The 17125-nt window shown below is 48.1% G+C and overlaps 1 protein-coding gene across 7 annotated transcripts in view; it reads left to right on the forward strand.

Annotated features, from left to right (window-relative positions):
• Nucleotides 1–17125, forward strand: part of Mknk1 (MAPK interacting serine/threonine kinase 1) — a 39383-nt gene that overhangs the window by 10494 nt on the left and 11764 nt on the right. For 6 of the 7 annotated variants that reach the window (XM_052177039.1, XM_052177043.1, XM_052177044.1 and 3 more), the window contains 6 exons: nucleotides 4289–4389; nucleotides 6384–6485; nucleotides 9500–9597; nucleotides 12481–12560; nucleotides 14043–14116; nucleotides 15971–16075. In XM_052177039.1, the coding sequence (XP_052032999.1) occupies nucleotides 4374–4389; nucleotides 6384–6485; nucleotides 9500–9597; nucleotides 12481–12560; nucleotides 14043–14116; nucleotides 15971–16075 (475 nt within the window). In that variant the 5' untranslated portion in view covers nucleotides 4289–4373. The remainder of the gene's footprint in view (nucleotides 1–4288; nucleotides 4390–6383; nucleotides 6486–9499; nucleotides 9598–12480; nucleotides 12561–14042; nucleotides 14117–15970; nucleotides 16076–17125) is intronic. The other variant, XM_052177042.1, reaches the window with a different exon arrangement.

Here is a 17125-nt window from a genome sequence, read left to right on the forward strand (position 1 = left end):
CTTCCAGAAAAGAATGAGTGTTGGTCATTAAGGGTGGAGAGAAGACAGGGCCCAGTGTTGGAGGCCTATGCACTGCATTAATGAGCTTAGCTGGCCAGCTCAGCCTGCCTTTACCACTGCTGCGTTTTGTATTCTGTAAACACACACTTCCGGTCCCTGCTTCTCTATCCTTCTGATGTTATTCCTTCCAGGAATAACCAGGAATTGCAACGTGGCTGTAAAGGCTCCTCACGATCCCAGGATGGGAGCAGAGGGAAGATGAGTCTGAGAGTTTGCCTCTGGGTATCTGAGTATCACAGCCCTCTTGAAGGCCTGCAGAGTATTGCCCCATGCCAATTTCCCTGCAGCCGATTTGAACCACATGGCCCAGGCCTTCTACACATGAAGATCTGGAGGGATATAAACCTCCAGCTCTGGAATCTCACAGACAGTCCTCTGATGGAGCTCATTCCATACATGGCTCCTGACGCTTATTGTCTGTTAAATTTGACCAGCTTCTGCTCAAATATGCCTTTCTTTTTCCCTTACACCTAGTGGTGTTAACACAAACCACATCTACTGACTCCCAGGTCAGACGGGAGAAGATTGTCACCTCATCCTTCGTTCTGGAGCGCCATGAATAATGTGCTTAGACACTGGTTTGTAGTTCATCTTCTACAAAATGACAGAACACAAAATACTAAGGTATCTCATAGCAAGAAGAGTTTTCTGGAAGGTTAAAGTTAATTAACTAGTAGCAAGGAGGTAACTATTAGTCCTTTGTGGTTATGTGACGTGGAAGAGAGCCGCCCAACCTTTTGGACATTGGAGCACATGCAAGAACACCTGTGTAAACAGTAAGCTGAGTCTTATAATACATGACATCATACATAATACATGCTGCTGTGATAAGACATCTTGATCAACAGCTGGTTGGGGAGGAACTCAAACTAGGCAGGAACCTTGAGGCGGGAGTTGATGCAGAGGCCATAGAGGAGTGCTGCTAAGTAGCTTGCTCCCCGAAGCTGCTACATCTGCTTTTTTATAGAACCCAGGACCACTAGCCCAGGGATGGCCCCACCCACAATGGGCTGGGCCCTTCCCCATTAAATACTAATTAAGAAAATGCCCTACAACCAAATCTTATGGAAGCATTTTCTCAATTGAGGTTCCTTCTTTCAGTCTGGTGACTCTAGTTTGTGTCAAGTTAACATAAAACCAGCCAGCACAGTACATCAGTAAAGAAGTCCTGTACCAAGATTTATAAGCAATAAGCACTGACGACTGGCTGTCACCAGTTGCCACCTTTGCCTTGGGACAGTGGGAGGAAACTGAGGGGCATTAGTGTTCGGGAACAGAGTCATGACAGGTTGGAAGCTTACACCCTTGAGCCATGCTCCAGGCTTCAGTTCTAGCGGTGCCACCCAGTCACTAGATTACGGTGAGTGTATCATTTTTACCTGTTTGTATCAGTTTCTTCACCAGTAAAATGTGGACAATCATAATGCTTACGTCAGCGCTGTGAAGGCTGCATCATTGAGGCCATAGAGTGTGAGGCCCGTAAAGGGCTTCAGACATTGCCCGGCACAAGCAGACCACGCGAGAGTGTGCACTGTACGTTTGGTAGTGCGCATCATAACTTATGCTGCTACAGAGGCACGGATGACCCCAGTCTTGTGTTCCCTCTTCCCTTGTCTCACATGGCTTACTCAACCCCTCCTCAAGTTTGTGTCAAACTTCCTTCAGTTCCTTCAGTTCCTTTTTTGTTTGTGGTTTGGTTATGGTTGGTGATGCAGATGGGACCCGGGTCCTGTGCATGGTAGACGAGCATTCTTACTAAGCTATTCCCAGGCCCTCAGTTTCCTCCCATTGTCCATTGTCCTCAGCTGACCCTGAGGACGCAGCTGAGTCTGCCTGTGATTATGCCCTTCAGCCTGCTCCCCACCACGCCTCCTTTTCTAGAAAGCCCTTGGGGATGGAAGAAGTGCTCAGACAGACCGGGTCCTCAAGAGCTGCAGAGGTGGAGTGGGGGTGAGAGCTGATGGCAGAGCTGAGTTAACTAGGTGGCCCTCAGGCATCCTGAGGGGGATGTGATGGCTGGCGCTCTGTGTACTGACTCCATCAAGGAATAGGTGCATGTCTGGGGGAAAGTGGGGCTGACTCATCGGGCTCTGTAGAGAAATGCCAGTCATTTTTGGAAAGTGGACCTTGATGTTCTCTGCTGGGGAGAGCAGTGTCTAGTATGTCTTATTGTTATTGGTTGCCCATACTCCTTGGGCTCTCCCAGTTGTTTTCTGAGTTGGGGTACCAGACTGAGTCTTAGGTATGCATCCTTAACGCCTGCTATACTTCTAGTGCAGTCTGTTCATGTGGGTGTACACTTGTATGTGGTGCATACATGTGAGTGCAGAGAGGTGTGGAGGCAGAAGGTTGACCCTGAATATCTTCTTCAATTGCTCTCCAGCATGATTTAGACAGGGCCTCATTGTACAGCCATGCCTTAACTCTTGATTTATAAACCAGACTGACCTTGAACTCACGGAGATCTCCCTGCCTCTGCCTTCTGAGTGCTGGGATTAAAGGCCTTTGCCTCCACATCCAACTAAATGTTAATTTTTATACAGAAAAATCTAGACATAATTTGAAAAACTGTAATAAATGTCTATAAATTACAAAGTATATTTGATAAAAGGGTTTTTTTCCCTTCCTCATTGTTGAAGATCACAACCAAGGCCTTGAGTGTGCCAAGACCTCTGCCACTGAGCTACTTGTATGCGCACGCATGGACACACACACACACACATACACACACACACACACACACCTCCCACTCAACCCTAACCTCCATGCACCACCCCCAGCCCATTTATTTTGTTTAAGTAAAATTTGATTCAGACAACAATGAAATGAAATGATAAATTTCAGTCACATATATTTGGAAAATCCTGAAAAGAATAAAGAAGAAAATAAAAACCATCCCATCACATAGAGCATGTCTACAAATTAAAAATGGGACAGACTTAAAAGAACATAGAAACTACCCAACGTGGCACCAGATGGTCCACTGGCACACTTTAAATTATAATATTAACAGGGTCCTGTATTTCAGCCTGGACTTCCCACTCTGTTGTATGTTCATTGTGTATATACATGCCTATGTGCACATAATACAGTTTTTGAAGCACATTTATATTGATTATGTCACTGGAATCTTATAGCAACCTGGCAACTAGATAGGAAACGTGTGTTTTAATGTGCATGCATGAAGGTAAAGGAATTAAGGATCTTAAGAGGCAGAGATGCTCAACCTTGAGGCCGTCTGGTAAAATGAGCACTAGAACCTCTCCTTTGTTCTCCTGACCCAGGCCCATGTGCCTCCCCTGTCCAAAATGTGCATCCCTCATTCCATGTGCACCTCCACCAGAGTATACAGATGTGCTTCCCAAGCCCTGCTGACACAAGGCCTCCAGGCCACTGCAGTCTGTCTGGAAACTGAAAACAACTGCTCACTTTCTTTTCAGGTTACCTAGTCTAAAAGAGGACTGGTCTTGGTCTTTTAGAAAACAAGTTAAGAACCGTGTGTGTCTGAGACCTTTTGGAAGAGGGAGTGTCTTAGAGTTGATGGGGTTCACAGCCCAGAGCAGCTTTCCCCCACATCTTCTGCAAGATAAATACATGCACACCCACATTGTCTTTTAGAGTGTGCACTGGACATTTACTGGGTACCATGTGCCATATGTACCATATACTATTTCCACTTCGGTGCAGTAGGTAATGGATGGTACTCAGCTATGCTATACTGTGACTTACAGTAGACATAGGGATGCAGGAACAGTGTGGGGACACAGGGGATGATCAAGGCAATGCTGATGTCTTGATGTCTGATGTCTGATGTCCTGAAGCCTCTCCTAGACCCTTGGTTCCAGCCTCTAGCTCTACACAGTGATCTCTCCCCCACCCCTGGCCTCATGCCTAACTGACTTCCAGAGTGATTGATTGCATGCACCATAGCTCTTCTGGAGCTACTGGGGAGCTGCACAGGTGAGGACTTTTGAGCAGGCTTTGATGGCCAGAAAGAATTTCTACACTAGGGGATCAGGCAGGTCCAGGTGTGGGATGAGTGTGGGGCTTCCCTGGGGATGTGTTTGTCCAGTGGCTGGGACATACTGAATTACGGTCTCTGTGATGAAACTAGAGTGTGGTCTGCCTCATCCCAGCAGCCTCCCCCACCCCGTACCTCATGCTATGAAAGCAGGGAAAGTTAACGCTTCTTTCATTTCACTGTTTCCCTGCATTTTTTCCTTCCTAGTTTCAAAAACAACTCTCCCTCAACAAGTTCTGTTTGCAAGGAAACCCATTTGTCCCTTCTGGCGCACCTTCTTCCACTGAGATCCATGCAGAATAGACCAGGTACTCCGTCTTTGTGTGTGAAGCCATAAAATCTAATATGAGTACGTGGCACAGCCCAGGGGTATGCTGCTTCCACGGGAGGCTCCACAGCCCTGCTGTGGTAAAGAGCACGTATAAACTGCCGCTAACAGGGTTTTCTGTCTAGAGCTGTAAGTATGTCTGAGAGTCCCCTGTGAGTCACAATGCCGCCAGCTCTCCTGCTGTTCTCCACACTGCCTGCCTGTTGGCTGTTTGGTTTGTCCACAGGCTCCTAATCGAAGTGTGGCCAGGGGAGGGTGAAGGAGCAGAAACCACATCTGTTCACTCCACTCCGGGTTAGCAGCACTGGTGAGGAAATAGTTGGGACATGGCCTGACACTAGACTGCACGCCAGAGGGGGACAGTCCAATCGTGTCCCAACTCATCCTGTCCCCCTCCCCTAAACCTTCAACGACAAATGACCTTGTGCTTTGTTTCTGAAGAATTTCTCCCAGTGCCCTGTAAATGCATCTAGATGGCATTTTTTTCTTGTGATTTACCTTATGAGCATGGGTACTTCAGTGGCAGGATTTAATCCTTTGAGAGTTGTAGGACTTTGTTGTCCCCAGGTAGAATGTGTGCTTGAAGCTGTTGGCAGGAGTAATATTTTTAGATACTCTATGGATTCTCTTTATCCGTGTGTTTTTTCTTCTCTGTTCTGCGGTGTAATTGAAAACCTGCTGTGAACAGACCCCTCACATGGAAGGAGGGATGTATCCAAGTGGGGCTGTCGGACGCTTGGCTGCTTGGCTGTGCTTCCTGGATTCTGGTGTTGAATGTGCCAATCTGTGTGCTTCCTGCTAACAGCTGCCAAGTGCCTGCCTCTGTGGGTAGCATGCATGTGGGCCGTGGCACTAAACAACCTTCTGTCGGATCCTTGGAGAAGGCCTTCCCCTCCATGAGCAGAGACCCATTTTGAAATTTCTCAGGACAAACCAAGCCCCACATTGGCCGCCATTGAAGTTTCGTGTAGAAGTCTCTCGCATCCTCCACCGTCAGCTCTCGGGTGCCTCTATTTTAGAGGATGTAGAGGCTTAATCACCCTGGTGGGGATTTAGACCAGAGACTTCAGAGAAATCTTATTATTTCTAACTGCAGGCAAAGAGTATTAAGGCTCCACTCTGGATCAGGGGCATGGCATGTTCTATAAGTGATTTCTCTTAACCAGGGGAAGCCCCACTAGAGTGGCCTAGAAATAAAACCGAGATCGGCTGTCATCGTTCCCCCTCTTCTCTTCCCCATCTCAGTCTCGCTGCTTCCTTCTGTCCTGACCCTTCCTGTTCAAGATGTCCTGTGTCTGTGTCTGCCAGCATGGGAGCCAGGGGCCTGCCAGGGAGAGATAACGATGCCTTTACAAGTGGCCTCATCCAGCCGCCTCCTAGGCTTGTCAGCGGCTGGCCTCCCTGACTCTTTCAGAGAAGGACCAAGGAAGGGAGAGGATGATGAGGCACTCAGCCTGCGCCCCTGGGGTGAAGGGATTGGGGCCTCTTCTCAGCCTGGCCCCCTGCCCCTCTTGTTATCTTCCAGGATAAGGCAGACTCTATAGCAGGCTTTCGCAGCCCCCAGTGCAGGTCATGGAAATATTGCTCAGCTTCTGGTTTTGCCATCAGTTCTATGCCTGTTCCCTCCTTACCCAGCTCCAGGGACCCTGCCTTTCTGATGATCACAGGTGGGCCCTGCTTGTTCGGTTTAGAGACTCTGGTTCGGCTGGTGGCCGACCTAAATCCATGTGCTAATGAGCTAGGCTTCTGGTCGCTGCTCCTAATCTAGCTGCCTGTCTGAGTTCCTTCCCACAGTTAATGATCTCCTATAATGGTTTTGCCTTTAGTTTTGCCTCCTGGGTCAAAAGCAAATCAATATCCCTCCCAGATATTTAAAAACCATCAGTATAAAACTCCTGGGTCTCTCTTTTCTCCTTCTGGGAAAACTTTGATGGGTATGGTGCAGTTTCCCTTATGTTCCTTCTTGTCTCCCAGAGATGGGCAGCAGCGAGCCCCTTCCCATCGTGGATAGTGACAAGAGGAGGAAGAAGAAGCGTAAGACCCGGGCCACGGACTCTCTGCCAGGAAAGTTTGAAGGTTGGTGCTGTGGCCAACTCATGGGTCTGGACGTGAGTGCCGCAGGACAGAGGCATCTCTGATATCCACAGGACCAGATTCCGGGACACTTCCCTTAGAACCAGCTCATCCATGTGATTAAAAAGACAGCAGTGCCGGGCGGTGGTGGCGCACGCCTGTAATCCCAGCATTCTGGGAGGCAGAGGCAGGCAGATTTCTGAGTTTGAGGCCAGCCTGGTCTACAGAGTGAGTTCCAGGACAGCCAGGGCTACACAGAGAAACCCTGTCTTGAAAAAACCAAATCCAAAAAAAAAAAAAAAAAAAAAAAAACCAGAAAAAGATGGGCAAACCTCTCGGGTGAGCACTGACTCCCTCTGAGGTGGTCTGACATCACCTCAGTTGTGAGAGCTCAGAGCCTTGCTTGTTCCGCTCCTCTTCAGATGTGAGCCTTCTTCCCGTGGTTCCTGGAAGGCTGAAAGGCAGAAGAATCAGAAAAGAGGAAGCAAAGCCACTAAGACCACAGCTGCAGTGACATGGCTGTCTTCTCAGAAGGGGTGCTGGTCTGCAGAGGCTGCACTGTGTGTGTGTGCTGTGTGTGCTTGACCCTCCCCCTCGAGAGTGCACTGCAGCGAGGGGACATGATGTTGCATCATCACACATTTGGAATAACCAGGGGCAAGTCACTAGCCGGGGGTTGCCAGGGTAATCTCTGGGCATTCAACAAGAAGATAGGAACCACTGAGTGTCTCTACTGAGTGGTCAAAGGATCAGCAGCCATTTTAGGAAATAACCCCTTTATGTGGTTATTTCACTGTGAGACGTGAAGTAGCTTTTCCTCGTGGGCCCTTTTCCTAGCCTTACACACATCCCACAAGTTTTGTAGACTATTCTGATAACAAGCACTGTGTGAGTCAGGAATACTTTGTTCCAACCACCTGGCATCCTGGTGTATGTAAGGGCCAGTACAGAAGGGCATGCTGGGAGAGAAGCATGCCATTTAAATCTCCTCAGGTAGTAGCCAACAGGATGCCAACCATTCATATTGGAAGCCGCAAGCCCAGACTGGAATGGAACCAAGAAAAGACTTAGCATAGAAGTTTAGGGTTTGTTTTTTGTTCTTGTTGTTTTGTTTTGTTTTGTTTTGTTTTGTTTTGTTTTGTTTGAGACAGGATCACCCTCTATAGCCCTGGCTGTCCTAGAACTCACTCTGTAGACTAGGCTGGCTTTGAACTCATGGAGATTCACCTGCCTCTGCCTCCCAAGTGCTGAAATTAAAAGCATGCACCACTACATCTGACTTGTTTGCTCTTCTTAAAGGATTTTTAAATTTTTTTTTACCTAGGTGTATGTGTGTATTCGTGTGGTCTGTATGAGTGTATGCCATGTAGGTGTTTGTGGAAGCCATCAGTTCCCCTGGTGCTGGGGTTACAGGCAGTTGTGATCCATCTGACATGGGTGCTGGAAACTGAACTCAGTTCCTTTGGAGGAGCACCAAGTGCTCTTAACTGCTGAGCCATCTCTCCTGTGTGTGTGTGTGTGTGTGTTTGTGTGTGTGTGGTATGTGTGTGTGTGGTATGTGTGTAGTGAGTGTGGTATGGGTGTGGGGGGGTATGTGTATATGTATATGGCTATGTGTGTGCATGTGTGCTGTGCGTATAGTGTGTGTGCTGTGTGTGTATGTAGTGTGTGTGTGTATGTAGTGGTGTGTGTGTGTATGGTGTGTGTGTGTATGGTGTGTGTGGGTATGTGTGTGTAGTGTGTGTGCTGTGTGTGTATGTAGTGTATGTATGTGGTATATGTATAGTAGATATGGTATGGGTGTGTGTGGGTGTATATGTATATGGCTATGTGTGTGTATGTGTGCTGTGTGTATGGTGTTTGTGCTGTGTGTATAGTGTGTGTGCTATGTGTGTATATAGTGTGTGTATGTGTATATGTATGCTGTGTGTGTAGTATGTATGCTGTATGTATGCAGTATGTGTGTTGTGTGTGTATGTAGTGTGTGTGTGTGTTGGGCAGTGGCGGAGACAAAAGTCCCTGGAGTTTTAGAAGACTTCACAAGTCTTTTGTTGAAAGCAAGCGTTTCCTGTTACTTGATGCTGCACAGATATCTCATGACTAAGAGTGATGAAATCTTCTGACATTAAGTCTTCTGCTCAGGCAGTGGGTTGAAAGACTAGATTGCCTCAAGAGAAAGACTGAGGAGGGGAGCAAAGGAGAGCAAGGTCAGTCCAGCAAGGGTTGTGGTAGAGCCACGGCTTTCTTTGGAAAGGCTCAGAGAACTCTTATTTGTAAGTGTGGGCAAGCGTTTGAACACTCTTCCAGCCTGGGTCTGTGACTGCCCTGCTGGGACCACTCTCACCCGTACTGCTTGGCCTCTAATTCCCTGCAGTGACTTCCAGAAATGTGGGGGGCTCCTCCCCTGACCTCCACTTTTGTGTGTGTGAAATCCTGTGTGATTCCCTTAGCATCCCCCGTGCCTGGCAGATGAGCAGATGAACGAATGCGGTTCACTCAGACAATACCCTTCTCCAAAGACCCCTGCATTGCCCAGCGGGTCTTTCCATCCCCTTCCCTGGTTGCTCCTCCCCCTACACCTTACCCTTGCTGTGCTGACCTGCTGTGATACTCACCAGGGCCTGGGTTACCCTGGCCTGCTGTGTGCGTGCTGTGCTCTCACTGGTACTCACAGGGTTACTAGAGTGTTTTGTCTTTCCTACTGAACTCAACCCCCAGAGAGGAGGGACTAGATTCCGTTCCTTTCTGTGTCCCTGTTGTGGTACCCGACACAGTAGATGTCCAGAACGCAGGTGCTGAAGGACAGAAGTGAATATGAGGAACAGGTGTCAGCTGAATCTTGTTGAGAGTCAGGTGCTATCTGGGAGAGCTGGGAGGTCCTTGTCACTGAGGCTGCAGAGTCGCCATGGTCTCTTCTGCCTGGGGGAGCAGGCCTGGTGCTGAGTGACAGTACCCTCCCCATCATGGCTTGCGGTGGGGTGACTCATCTGATTCTTCTTCTCCCGTTTCCTCTCTAGATGTGTACCAGCTGACCTCGGAACTGCTGGGAGAAGGAGCCTATGCCAAAGTCCAGGGTGCCGTGAGCTTGCAGAGTGGCAAAGAGTATGCGGTCAAAGTGAGTGTCCCACTGGGTTCCCATCTCTACCTTGTAAGTTGTCATCCCTAGCTTGTCCCAAACCAAATAGAGTGTGTGTTACGCAGCATGGCAGCTCAGAAAGAAAGGCTGGTGCAGGGAGCAAAGCTGCATTCACTGGGCTCAGATCTGGGCTTTTCTACTTATCTGCTTCGTAACCTTGAACGAGTTAGTCGGCCCTTCTGTCCTTCAGTCTTCCCATCTGTAAAACGGGTATAAATAATAGAACGTACATAGGATTGTGAGGATTAAATTAATATGTGCAATGTACCACCATCAGCGTCTGGCACAGAGTAGGCTCTTTCTGCGTACTCCAGTAAGCATCATCAGCCTCGGAAGTAGAAGCTCTGCCTAAATCTGTTTTAAGAAACTTATATGACTTTGGATAAATCACTGAACCTCCTTAAGCTCTGGTTCCTGTATCTAAATGGCAGTGAGTTTGGTGAAGGGGCTATGAAGGCAGAAATGAAGGTGAACTGGTGGACGCACTTTATAAACCACAAAGTACAAGCGATGAACAATATCAGGATGCAGGGACTAAAACCTGCATCTGCTGAGCACTGGGCTTTGGGACGGGAGCCGTGGGTCTGCTTCAGTGCTGCCTTTAGTTAGCTGCGTGACTCTGGCAAGTCTCACTTTTGAATTCTTTGGCTACTGAAGGGATGGAGGCAGAGGTGTGGTTTTCAAAGTAGGGTCCCTGAGCAGCAGCACCAGCATCCCCTGGAGAGTGTAAGAAATAAACTGGATCTACTTCTACTACCCTAAAAAGTAGGCCTGGCCCAGGACTGTGCATGTGGCATCCAGGCGAGTATGAGCCTCAGTACAGTTTGAAAATGCTGGTGAAGGGCAGATTTGAACAGCAGTGGTCAGCCAGTGAGACAACAGCACAGAGACAAGTTTCTCGGTGTAGGAGAGAGCCTGAAGCCATGTCTTTGCCAAGGTGCCCCAGTGATTCTGAGACCCACTGTGTGAGGACCACTGAGCTCTGTGGCAGTCTTTCTGACCTGGGGAGGCACATGGGTTAAGTAAGCTTTCTTCAGATCAGCCGGCTGAGCTATCAGGTCTATGCAGTGCCTCCCTCAGGGAAGCCCTGCTGAACTGGATCCGGAGAAACACCCCTTCCGGCCAAGCCCTCCATCCCAGCTGTGGGCTGTGACTATGAAAAACACTTCCACTAAGCCTTCCAGCTGGAGTGTCATTCCACACAGAACAAAAGACCTACTTTCATTCCTTTTTGCAAACAAATTATTATAAATTAAAAAGAAGTTTTATATGCCTAAAAGTGATTTAAAGTACACACACATAAATGTTAACTTGAATGGAGCCCATTGTGGTGGCACACACCTTTCCTCTCAGCACTTGGGAGGCTAAGACGAGCAAAATCTCTATGAGTTTCAGACCATCCTGGTCTACATAGTGAACTCTAAGCCAGTTAGAGCTAGAGAGAGAGAAAGAGAGACTGTCTCAAAAAACAGATATAGATGGACAGAGGGATGGACAAGAGGTCTTTTTCTTCCAGGGTGAGTCACAGAAAGAAAGCATGGCCATCTGACCCATGTTTTGGATCTGGAAGCTTTGGACAACCTAGAGACAAGCTAGATCTCCCAGAATGACAAGACACGGTTTGCTGCTGCTTCAGCTAAGCATCCACCCTGTGATCGCAGAGCTGGGGTGGAATGGTCCAGTAATCTGATCCACACTGCCTCAAACTCAAAGTAGTTATCCATGCTTTTGCTCTCTGGCTAGTGATCAGAACCCATTAGTTATCTCCTCAGAGAGAAGTCAGCTGTTCCTGGAGAGCCTGCCCGCTGGAAAGTTGCTTCTTTGACCATCCCTGTTAGATGAATGCATCTGAATAGAGTCAAATAGTCAGGGTCAAATAGTTTCTGTTCCCCAGCACCACTCCGTACTGATTGTTCAAAATATGGGTCCAGGGTGATTTCCTAGCAGGGATGACTAACCTTCAAGTTACAGTTGGATACACATGTTTGTGCTACCGCATATTAAAATCTTTTGATGTATTGTGCCAAGCATCTAGAAGGAAGGGGCAGGATGTTCCCTTCTAAGCTGTGAGGTACAACTAGCTCTGCAAGAAGGCTTGCCTGCAGGCTCTGTTTACAGTGCTCCAGGGCTCTGGATGGCTCCAGAGGGCTTTGCAGAGTCGGCAAGGCACAGTGCAAACCTCTGCTGCACAGGCTCAGGTGTTCCTGAATTCAACGCTTGCCAGCAGCTCCCGTGGAGACGGACTGAAGTGGCACACTGCCCACAGTGTGGGTGGAGTGGAGCCTCGCGGTGCTGAAGGAAGCTGTCCAGGCTTGGAGCAGGTGTCGGCTAGAGAGGACCGGGAATGGACAGAAGACACACCTTCCTCGCTTTTTAGACAGTGCTGTCAGGGTTAACCAAGACAGAATATCTAAATTACATACACAGAGCCTGTCAGAGAGTAAGGGTATCAGAAGAGGAGGGATTCTCTTCTCTCTGTGGGAGTTGCTGAGTGGCATCTGAGGAGAGTCTTCGCCGCCTCTCTACCCTGCCCTCCCTCATTGTTGCCCTTGCTCCATTTCAAGAAAGTCAAAAATATACGCCCTTTGGGGGGGAAAGTCAGTAGAACTTGCTCTATCTCACTGGTTGCTCCATTATCCCAGGTGTAGCCAAGAGCAGCAGCTTCATAAGCTCCCCAGATGTTGTGTGTAGCCAGACACACCTACATGGAAACCCTAGGGCTGGTGTCCTGCTCCCATGTCACAGAGGCCTACTCTGGACTCCTGCTGCTCCATGTCTAACCTTGCCTTCTCTCAGGGACTCTGGCTGGGGATCTGTCTTGAGGTGAGGTAGTGTACCTGACAGCTTTCGTTCTCCCCACAGATCATTGAGAAGCAAGCAGGGCACAATCGAAGTCGAGTATTCCGTGAGGTGGAGACACTGTATCAGTGCCAAGGGAACAGGTGGGTATTATGCAGTGGCTGCTTCCCTGAGGAACACTTGGCCACGGAAGGGATTCCTTCTTACCAACCCCGATTCAAACACATTACTGCTTTTCCACAACTGCATGTAGCTCCTTCCAGCTTTCAAGGGGAGGAGGGATATCAGTAGCCCCCAAAATACCATCTTCTCTTGGTTGAAATACGGTAAATGACAGTAGTCTATAAGGTAGAGGAATGAGCGCTCCTAATCAGTGTCTCTCTGAGGAAGAAATGGGGTTTTGTTTTCTCCCAGTGCCTGTGGAAGATGGGCCAGCAGCGCTGCCTGGGAGCAATCTTTAGGGCCGCTCTAACGCAGACACAAGGTAGAGGACTGCTGGACTGCTCCTGCTATTTCCTGTTCCAGCCTACGATGCCATTACAGTGCTGAAGGTGGGACAAGCAGTCTTTGCTTGATAACTGGGCCACAGTAACCTTTAGCCCCGTGTTACACGGCTCCAAATGAGTGGTCCTCCCACAGTGGCTTTAAATCAGGGTCACCTCCAAGATTTGTCCGTCCCCCACTTCCTTGGCAGGGTCAGCAGGGAGCCAGTGGCCTGGTATTGATGGCTTTGTCATTAAGCTTGGAGGAAGGGGGCCGCTGTTGATTTAACTCCAGGCACTGCCTCTACAATCTTCTTTCAAATTAGGCCATTTTGGCCATCTTATTCGGACGCCTTCACACTAGTAAAAGCCTGGTATCTCCCCAAGTGGTCAGCATTTTTTTATGAGGCACAGATTTTTATTTTCAGCCCTGCAGCTTCTTAGCTCAGCATTAGAGACTCTGCTAGGTTTATTTCCTTCTTCCAAAGGAAAAAAGCCCCCAACACCTCCAATATCCAAGCCGGTGGCTTCCCCACTGAGTTACAAGACGACCTTGTTGGCAGAGCGCTGCAAGACTCTGGCAGACAGAGAGTGCTCACCGGGGAAGGCCACAAGTGCTACAGCGGCCAGGAACGCTGCGGTTTCATTAAGCAGCGCTTAGCAGTTAGGGTCTAGCGGTGCCCACGTTAGGCCCCAAGTCTATTTGACAGATGTTTCCATTTTCTCCAGGCAATGTAAATACTGCCCCATGATTTATGGGCAAGAGGGAGGGCAAGTAATTATTTGCTGCTTGCCTCCAGGACACACACCTACTATTCAGTGTTATTAGCCGCAATTGCTTCCAGTCGGCTGCAGATTTTATTCAGTTTAATGTGACCAGGACTTTTTATAACTCTACCTAGTGGGTTTTAGGGTTGGGGTTTGACAGCCCAGACTTGGTGAAAACACCAGAGACTAAACATTATGGAAAGATAAGGTGACCTGAATCTTGCTAACACCCTTGGCTGCTTCTCAAACATGAGTCTTTAATAAGCATTCTGATTTCAAGTTGCTTTCTGCCCACTACAGCCACTGTATATTTGTCCATTGGATATTTATGAGTGGACTTTAGCATATAATGCTCCCCCCTTTTCTCTATTTAAGGAACATTTTGGAGCTGATTGAATTCTTTGAAGATGACACACGGTTTTACTTGGTCTTTGAGAAATTGCAAGGAGGTATATCTTGTTGAGTATGTGTTTGGACTTTGGATTAAGACCCAGGGTGGTGATCATCCATCATGAATCCCAGAGACTTCTAAAATGAGTCAAGCTAATAAAAAGGATGAAGGACTTAAAACCTGCCCTTGGTTTGGGAGAAGGGAGGCCGGAGGGAAGGATGATAATTAGCATTTTGCAGCGCTCAGAATGTCACCTGTGTGGATAGTCTATAAATGCCTTTTCATTATAATAGGAGTCCCATATAGATACTGTTAGTGATCAATTTATCAATCCCCTGTTTTGACACATTCACTATTTAACTAAATTAATTATGAAGTGGAAGCCATGGCTTACACTGTGAAGTCTAGAAAGGCTGAGGAGAGGAGAGGAGGGCCCCATTGTTTGGAACACAGACTCGGGATGCAGGGGAGAACAAGAACATGCCACCCTTCAGGTAGAAGGAAGATGCCCCTCCTGCCACCACACTGCTGTCACTGGGGTGACACATGCCCTCCCCTCTGCGTACCCAGGGGAAGGGCACATTTGCAAGATGAATGAAGGCTACAGGAATGTGTGGGGCTGGGGAAGGCTACACAGAAATAACAAAGCTAAGCAGAAGTCACTCACCAGCCAGCCTCCATGACCTTGGAAACATCAACAGTATTCTCATCTGTAAAATAGAGCTCTTGGTAGCACCTGCCTCAGAGGGCTGCTGTGGAGACTGAATGAGACTTATTGAGAAGAAACACTTAGCACCCGGCTGCTAGGCACGAAGGGATCAGTAAGTCCTGGCTGTTGGTACTTTCAAAGCAACGGACTGTGCTTAGGGATACCTGAGAAGTGTGTGAAATATTTTTTCCTGCCTTGCTTTTTAAATTTATAAGTAACAGACAAACAGCAAAGCAAAAACCATAATAAATAAACATGGGTCATTTTTAGGGCCGATTTTTAGGACCTTCAGCCCAGTGGAAACCCAATACTGGCTTCCAATAGTGAGTATATAGGCTGTGAATTACATGCTAAGAATGCCAGACGCAACAGGATCCTCTGTAGCCATATGGCTTAAGGGGCAGCTCTAGTGAGGCCAGAGCATGGGATGCAGGGGAGGTGGGTGGGGAGCTCAGGACTATCCACCCCTCAGAGGTTGCACCTCAGTCCTGCCTGTGGAAAGGAAGTGTGCACAAGCTCTGAGGCTGGATCTCTGGGCAAAAGTCATGACTACACCATTGTGTGTGAGTTTAAACAAGTTGCTTAACCATTTTTTTGACATAAAATTGCCCATTTGTAAAATGGGCATAGCTGTTCTGCTCATCTTGTGCATTTGTGTTGAGATAATATATTTAAAGAGGATTGAACAGTTTGGGGCACATAGTAGACACTCAGTAAATGGTAATCATTGCCAACAAAATTAATAATGCCATGTGAAGGAGAAGGTTTAGGAGGAAAAGCAGTCCTGTCTTTTCTGGTTCCCCACTCGGAGGCTTTGCTTACACAAGGAGTGTGGGGAATTTCCACTGGAGGCCAGTCTGTGTATCAGAGTTCAGAAGAAGGGGGGAAATGTCTATAAGCCCCACAGCCCTGTGTGTTTTCTCCTTTAGTTCCTTTTGATTTCAGAAGCCAGAGCAGCTCCAATGGCATTAGTATCTTTTTGCCTTGTATGTAATTCTTCTGCATCTGGATGCCTCATAGACAGGCATAGAAGGTAGCAGTCTGGTTCAGCAGAATTATGCTGGTCCCGCTGCACCCAGCACCACAGTTGGTGCTTGACATTAATCAATGGCTAAGCCTGTGTCTCTATCACAAACTTGTCCTTAAAGAAGTTATGTTTACCAGAACCTACAAAGCCACTCCTTCGTGTCCCTCTGCCCCCAGGCTCCATCCTAGCACACATCCAGAAGCGGAAGCATTTCAATGAGCTTGAAGCCAGCAGAGTGGTGCGGGATGTCGCCACCGCCCTCGACTTCCTGCACACTAAAGGTGAGCCAAGCCTTTGCTTTGCGTGGCCAGGTTGGGCAGGTTGGGCCAACCCCCCTCTGGGTACCGAGGTAGAGGACACAGTCCTGGCAGGGAACCTATCCAAGAGGTGGCACAGCTGGCAGGCACCTCACGATTCAAACTTGTCCACCTAGAAAGGGAGAGGAGATGTGTGACTCCAAGGCTTCACCGTGGAAGGTAGGGGGTGATAGAGTGGCAAGATAGAGGTACAGGCAAAAGAAGGGGCAAAAACACTGGATTCACAGTGCCCAAAGCACGTGTGGTCTCTGCGCTGTGGTTCTATGTAGGTGATGTTTCTCTTCTTTTTTAAAATTCAGTTGATTTTTAATGGTGCATGTGTGAGTCTGTGTGGTGTAATAAATGACATTTTGAGAATTCTGGAATTTTGGGTTTCTATAAAAAACACAAATATTATAAGATATGCTTTTGTCCTAATCCCAGGTGTGGGGATGTGGAGTGGCTTCAGATTGTCTACAGCAGCTGACTATGATTTGCCTCATACTCTAGCAGGGGTATGGTTTTGCCAGCTGTATATAGTTTCTGCGACTGTGTGACATTTGAAATCCTGTGAACCTTTTAGAGGGTATATAAATGCTAGAACCCCAATAAGCTGTCCGCCATCCCAGGGGGTTGGCTGTGGTTTGTTACTAGTTGTGCTCAAAGAAGAAAGAATTCCGACATCTCCCCCTCATCCCTCTTTCTCTCGTTCTTAGTGATGGGGGTAAAGGGGGAATAAAAGATTCGAAGAAGAAGAATCCACAGAGTAGCAGACATGTGCAAGGGGGACACCCAAGGAGGCCAGAAACGCCAGGTCCCCTGGAGCTCGGCCTACGGGTGGTTATGAGCTGCCTGAGGTGGGTGCTGGGAGGATGTGTGTGTGTCCTCTGGAAGGACGATTAACAGTCTCAGCCATCAAGCCATCTCCACAGCCCCTCCTTTTCCTTACAAATGCTGTAAAACTCGTAAATGAATGGCCCATTCCCACGGAGCACTTTAGCATCATTCCGTTTCCTCTTTAAGAGCCTATTGCCT

Source organism: Apodemus sylvaticus, chromosome 3 (genome assembly GCF_947179515.1).
Source record: "Apodemus sylvaticus chromosome 3, mApoSyl1.1, whole genome shotgun sequence".
Lineage (NCBI taxonomy): Eukaryota > Metazoa > Chordata > Mammalia > Rodentia > Muridae > Apodemus > Apodemus sylvaticus.